The 7,330-nt window shown below is 43.6% G+C and overlaps 1 protein-coding gene across 1 annotated transcript; it reads left to right on the top strand.

Annotated features, from left to right (window-relative positions):
- Positions 1 to 2,397: 2,397 nt before the first annotated feature.
- cebp1 (CCAAT/enhancer binding protein (C/EBP) 1) lies at positions 2,398 to 4,447 on the top strand. The gene is made up of 3 exons (XM_014411047.3): positions 2,398 to 2,479; positions 3,210 to 3,509; positions 3,613 to 4,447. The coding sequence occupies exons 1-3, from the start codon at positions 2,477 to 2,479 to the stop codon at positions 3,916 to 3,918; spliced, it is 609 nt and encodes a 202-aa protein (XP_014266533.3). The 5' UTR covers positions 2,398 to 2,476; the 3' UTR covers positions 3,919 to 4,447.
- Positions 4,448 to 7,330: the final 2,883 nt, after the last annotated feature.

Genomic DNA, 7,330 nt, shown 5'->3' with positions numbered 1-7,330 from the left:
ACAAGGAAGCCCGCTAAGTTCAAATAAAATGCTCTGACTGAAAATAGGATATGATTAGGTAATCGTGATATGATGGAGATTGGTTATTTACGAGCATATGTGAGGATTTTCACAGAACTGAATAAAGATAGGGGACCAGTATGATCTATCGCTCTAGTCCCAGTTAATACTCTCCCTGTGGCATTTCAGATCCGCTGAAGGCTTTTCAGAGAGCCATTAGAACAACATAATATGGAATAAAAGCAATCCAGCAGTCATCCAGGATTTCATGGTTTTAACTGGATGTTAGTGATTTGGGTTTCTCTCCGGCCGTGGAGATAAATATAACTGGGTGTCATCTGTATGCAGTAGGGATGGGTATCGTTTAGGTTTTATCCGATACCGGTGCCAAATCGGTACTTTTGAAACGGTGCCGGTGCTTAAACGGTGCTCGAACCGGTGCTTAAAGAATGGAGAACACAAACTTTGTCCAAAAACCTCTCATGTTCAGCTGTTTTTTGTTTGGTTTTTTTTGTAAAAAGATAACAATGTTAGCCTTTTCTGCAGCTATGGGGCATATATGGTATGACTCTTGGCTGGAAGCAGTGCTTAAACAATGGGAAAAAAAAACACAAACTTTGTCCAAAAACCTCTCATGTTCAGCTGTTTCCCACTTTTTCTTTGGTCATTTTAGCCTTTTTGGCAAGGGTGAAGGGAGTATCTGCCATCAAACAAGAAGACAGCCGCATGTAGCTATGATGATGTTTGCTAGTTCACCTTACATGCATTAATGTAATAACGTGGTTAGCCTACTCAACGTAAATTACACACGAACAACATGAAGCTACTCATGCAGAGAAGAACGGCTGCTGCTGCATCATCATCCTCATCATTTCTGCTACACTGGCAGGGCTAGGGGCCAGGACTCTATTCTTCGGGTTTTTGGGGGATGTTGCTCCGGGTCCGATAATTGGCAACCCACCCAACGTGCACGGTGTGAGGTCTCGCAGCAACCTATCAAATACGGCACATTTCTCGGCTTTTAAAAAAAACGCTATGCGTCGCCAGGTGTTTCATCGGATTCGAGGTGTTACTTCCTTTGACAGTATCACAGTATCAGCTTAAAGCACTTGTTGCTGCTGAGTTTGCATATTTTGCTGTGAAGTACAACCAGACTTTTGACCGCTTCGCCTTGGACATTTTTAATCTGTAGCTCTGCTCTAACTGAACGTACGTACCTGGCCCCGCCTACTATCCTGGGAAACGTAAAATGATTGGCTAGAAGTGTATCACAGCTCAGGAAAAAAAAGCACCGAAATAAACCACCGAAATGTGCGCTGCTTTTCGGTCTGGTTACTACCGTTTATGTCAGAACCGGTGCCATCATGGCACCGGCCACCGGTACCCATCCCTAGTATGCAGTGTTGGAGTGGCTAAGGGTTGTATGTATACCATGAAAAGCACCGGGCCCAGCACAGGACCCTGAGAACCACCATGAGTAACTTTAAGGTGTAAAGAAGGCTCATCGTCTTTATAAACAATTTAGAATCTATTCAAACAAGTGCCACACATTTTCTTTAATCCCAGTGACGTTCCACTCTCTGTGCTCTCATTGTGTTGTGACCAGTGGTTTGACATTGTGCTGAGGTCCAGTGTGCTGTGTCAGTGTTATGGTGACCTAGAATTCCTGATGGAAACCCATCAGATATGATCTGCAACTGCATCAAGGCTTCATCATCATCATCATCATCGCCTTTATTTATAAAGCACTTTAAAACAAAAACAGGCTTATAAGAAGGAGTTAAACAACACCAGCCTCAAAGCCTTAAATGTTGATGGTTTTGATGAAGTTACTTCAGAGAAGCTTGTCTATTGCTGTGAAGAAGGCTTCAGAAAATTATTCCTGCTGTTCTCCATAAAACTCTGCAATAACTCTTGTTTCTGTGACGGATGAACTCACCTGTCCGGCACAAGAATCCACACACAAACTTCTGCATTACAGCTTCATTCAGCTGTTTCTTAGATTTAGAGTGTTTACATTATTTCTTAATCCAATTTGCACTACCCTCTTGCACAATCACAGTCATACTATGTACTATGTATGTGTATATATGTGTGAAATCTTTGCACTAGTATTTTATTCTTTATCCAGCTGCTGTAACACAATAATTTAACCTTATGGGATCACTTAAGTATCTGTGCAGAGGAGATGGTGTAAATGTAAAAGAAATGGGAACACTTCTTTGTTTCTTTTTGTTAATTTAAGTGTGTGTGTGTGTGTGTGTGTGTGTGTGTGTGTGTGTGTGTGTGTGTGTGTGTGTGTGTGACAGAGGGGGAGAGAGAGAGAGAGAGGCAGGGAGAGAGAGAGAGAGAGAGAGGGGAAGTGATTGTGATAATTGAGGGCCACCTGTCTATCTCCTGTCTTTCAGAGCACTGTCAGCCACACAGCCTGAGGAGGACCTAAAGAGTATCCTGAGAGTTTGTGGAGCAATCGGTCATGGTAAGTGAAACTGTAACTTTGTGAATTTGTGGAGAAATTTGAGCAAATCGGTGAGAAATGCAACCTTACCGAAGCGTCAGGGAAGACGAAGCGCGCAAGAGATTCGACGTTTCTTTGAAATCATGAGGAAGAAGAGCTCGACAGTGGCATGAAATAATTTACTCTTTCAATATAGTTTGTAGTCTATGATGCAAAGACTGTACGTTTAAAAGAGAAGAGGGAGGGTAAAGAGAAGATGGCAATAGCAGCTTACAAACTAAGGCTCACAGCAGTGCTGTCAGAGTGTTTCCACGGTTTATTTGTAGTTTAATTTATTATGATGCTGTTTGATTTTGTGTTAGGGTGTATCTGAGTGTAGTAACCTTTAAAATAGAAGAACGTGTGTACTGTGGCAGAAACATCCCCATTTACCATCAGCGGTGGAAGAAACACTGAAATCTTCTTTCTGAAGATGCCACACCTAAATAACTTCTTTATCCGTCTTACATCACTCAAAAAAAAGCAAGCAGGCAGTGTAAGGTTGAACGAACGAGCATGTTCAACGTGTAGCATCAGGACAGAATGTGTGACCGCGTAATTAAGCAAGTCAGTGTTTTGTGTTGCTGAAAGTTTGTTTTATATATTGTAGTTAATTGACAGCAACATTCAAGCAGTATATGTATTTTTTAATGCTTAAAGTATTAAATGAGTGTTGGAAGTAAACCGAATCTTCCTCTGTCTTCTTCTACAGATGTCTGATTCCAGGGTGTCCTCGGTCATCCAGGAGTGGGTGAGCTCCTTCCCAGGTCAGGTGCACAGCCAGACCCTCAATTCTGTTGCTTCCAACTCGGCTGCTTCCAGCAATCAGATGACGCAGATGGACATGATCTCGTACGGCCAGTCTCAGGGGATGATAAGGGGGGGTGGCGATGACAGAGGGGCCGAGCAGATGATGGGACTATCGTACCTGCCGTACCCGCCGTCCTGCCTTGGCAGCGCCGCCAGCCCGGTGAGCACAAACCACCACCAGAGCCACGCCAGTACTCAGCAGGTGAGAGAAGCATTTAACAGCAGGTCACGAAGTGTTTCATACAAACCACACTCACCCACCCCACTCTCCCACGGCTTTAACGCATGTGTGCTGCTCACTCCAGGACTTCTCTCCCTTCCTCCTGCCCACTCTGCGGGCCCCGGTGACCAAGAGGAGCATCAGCAAGGATAGCGCAGAGTACCGCCTGAGGCGTGAGAGAAACAACATCGCGGTGAGGAAGAGCAGGGACAAAGCCCGCAGGAGGATCCTGATGACCCAGCAGAGGGCCAGCCAGCTGCAGGAGGAAAACCAGAAGCTGCAGATGAGGATAGCACAGCTGACACAGGAGCTGGACACTCTGAAACACATCCTGTCACAGCGGCACCTGCAGGCAGCCGAGGAGGGAGCAGCCGGGCAGTCCAGCATCTGAGCACAGCCCGAAGCCTCGTTTGTACCTGATGTTAACGTCTGATTACAGGCTTCACAGTGTGCCTCAGTAAGGCCTGCGAGAGTCACAGTGAAGCACCTGTTCGAGCATTTTCACCAACAAACATTTGTGATCATGACAAAGTCACTTAGAGGAGGTAATGCTGGGTATAAAAGTGGTTAACTGTAGTTTTATATTGTAAAGGAAACCATAGCTTACTGGCAGTGTTATAGCTACTATTTAGTACACTGATGTCCACATTTTTAATTGTTCTCTTACCCCCAAACTTTACATTTCTGCACCTCACATGTTGAGCGTAAAAGATTCAAAATGGCAAAATGAACACTTCCAATCTGCTGAGAGCTTTGATACACTCTGACACATTCAGGGTCACACAAAAGGAGCACTAAATGTAGCTTCTCATGACAAGCACCCAAGATTATCTGCTGAAGTAGACTAACGCCTTCAGACAACTCGTTTTGTGATATATAAATAAAATGAACTGAAGTGAATTATAATGACTGCTGCAGGAGGTGGGCTTTATGATCTGTATGTAACTAATGCTAACCTGCTAACCTGATGCTACTGTTAAAGTGCATCCTGTTGTACTTTTGGTAGCTAAGCTAAGCGTTAGTTAGCTAAACCTTACCAAACCTTTGCTTTAAAATGAGAGTTTATGGGGTTGTAAAGGCTAATAATGATAATAATAACAACAATAATATTATAGTCAAAGGAGCTTGGAAAGAAAAGCGTCTGGACTTCTTTAAGTTGCTTGAAGACGTTTCACCTCTCATCCGAGAAGCTTCTTCAGTTTCACCTCTCGGATGAGAGGTGAAACGTCTTCAAGCAACTTAAAGAAGTCCAGACGCTTTTCTTTCCAAGCTCCTTTGACTACGATGACCTGGATGACTGAGAACCTTCACAGAAATAATATTATACCATCCTCCATTTTTATTGAATATAGAACATGTAGATACACTGGCTACTGATACACCTCCTGTGATTGGACAATCAAAGTCAGTGAGTGTAGTTTAGTGTAGGAAAACAGCATGTTTTGTTGGAAATTAGATCAGTAGAAAAATGAAATCAATTGGAATAATAAAAGTTTGGCTAGTAAATAGCCTCAGTAGCTGCACAGCAGCGTTTTTAGGTACTGTTACTCTTTGGTCTGAATGTAGAGGCTATTTATTTTCTAATGCAGGAACTTGAGGCACACAGCAAAAAAAGAAAAAAAAAGAGACAGAGTCAATAGCGAATTTTAGTCATGTGATGGAGGACTTGAGTTTAAACTAAAATGCAGGTGTAGATATAATAAAAGGTAAAACAGTGCGCTGAAGGACACAACCTGGTCATTTGTTTATCTCCAGATTGGAAATGGTGGTTCCTGTTCACATATGGGTATAACTCGTGGACCCCTTTAAACAACGGGGGGGGGAAAGAGTCCCGCTATGTGCGTTGGACCGGAAGGATATGATTTGATTTAATAAACATTGCCTAATCATCTACCTGACTTTTACCGTCTTCGTCAGAGCTGATTGTAAGTGTTGTTGCCCAACGGAGTTGCACAACAACCTGTGGTTTGAAGAGGATTCGATGAAACAGAGAAAAGAGCCTCTCTCTTCTAAAATACAGCATCAATCACCAGTAAATAGAATAGCTGTGACTAAATACATGTGTGACTACTTGAAATGTTTTCAAATGTGTAGCGAGTAATACACTGTTGAAGTGAAAAGTTGCAGTGCTGCCAAATGTTTTTTTTAAATAAATAAATGATTGCTTGTGCCTATATGAAGTCATTGTCCTCTATGTGTCATGTTATCTGAATACACACACACACACACACACACACACACACACACACACACACACACACACACACACACACGGGTTGTAGGTTGAGGGGTTCCTCAGATACTCTGTGCAATAGTTGCAGAGCCACTCCTCACCCTCTTCTGCCTTATCTAACACCGAGTTGTGTAAATGATGCGTCTCATTGGTCCTCCGGGGCATCCTTCACCCGGGGACACGGCGTACGCCTGTCACATTATTTACCATAAGTTGTCTACCCACAGAAACGGACGTCATTGCCATGGACCGTTGTGCACCAGCGGTTTCCCTTCGTGGGATGGGCAAAGATTTCGACACAGCGGAGGACGGAGATGAGGAGCGCAGAGATAGTATCAGTGTTTTGGGCTGCCAGGGCCTTCCTGTGGCTGTGATGGTAGTGAAGGGACACAGAGATAGGAGCCAGAGAGGAGGAGGAGGAGGGGGTGGGGTGACGAGCCAGACCCTTAAAAAAATGTATTAATTTTTTTCATGGTCCTGTATAACATTTCAATAGTAAAAACAAACCATTTGCTTTTTCCCCCTGAAGAAATTCAGATGTATTTTTATGTTTTACACATATTCAAAACTTGCAAAACACGACTGATAAGTGGGACCGAATGAAGTGGTATGGGAAAAGATTTTTACACAATAGGACATGTGTCAATAACCTCCTCGTAGAGGCTGACCTCAGTTCAGCACTTGAAGGCTTTATTAGACACATAAGGGCAGCAGAAAAATTATATCGGCATCATTTTAAGATCGTATCTCGTGGACACAGATTATACAAGTAACCCAACTTTGGTACCCTGATTTTGCTTGTTTCCCACTAAAACGATTTCAAAAGAGCAGTTGTGTAAATATATGCCCCCTGGGAGGGAGGGGGAGGGGGCGGGGGGGAGATGTGTAGAACTATCTTCATGTATTTGGATTTTAATCAGAAAGGACAGTGAAAGTGTGATGGGGGCTTCATGAAGCCTGCTGCGTCCTCAGAGGCATATGAAGATTTCTTGTGTGACCATGTCTGTTGAAATGTCCCACAGCGTTGTGTGGGGCAATCTGTGGTCCCAGGACTGCAACATCTCCACAGAGTGAAGAAAGACCGTATTTCACCTAATCCCTATCGCGTTACTCAACAGCTGCAGACCATACGAACCGCACAGCCCCACTGAAGTAGCTCCAATCTCAAAGCTGCTGCTGATCAAAGGTGTGTGTGTGCTTTCTGGATGGCTTGGCTGGACTTTTGTCTCCAGAGATCAACAACACGCGCGCACACACAAAGCAGTATGATCTGTAGTCCAAATATGGCCAGGATGAGTGTTTCACCACTTGTTGCAGTACTTCCGCTCGCTGCGAAGCGCTGCAGTCAGAGATGCTGTTTCTTAGCTTTAGAAAGACTCTAAGGGCTGAGATCTATTGTTTTACTGGTCTCACTAAGACAATCAATAAGAGAAGGTGCTTTTATGACGCGAAGGCTAATTTTTCTACTTTATACCATTTGTTTTTATTTGATATCATTCACAGCTTCCAACAGAGGCCCTCTAACTGTTGAAAAGCTCACATGCAACACTTCAAGGGAAAGTGGAAGCTG

Source organism: Maylandia zebra, linkage group LG9 (assembly GCF_041146795.1).
Source record: "Maylandia zebra isolate NMK-2024a linkage group LG9, Mzebra_GT3a, whole genome shotgun sequence".
Taxonomy (NCBI): Eukaryota; Metazoa; Chordata; class Actinopteri; order Cichliformes; family Cichlidae; genus Maylandia; species Maylandia zebra.
This window is presented reverse-complemented; position numbering and strand designations above follow the sequence as displayed.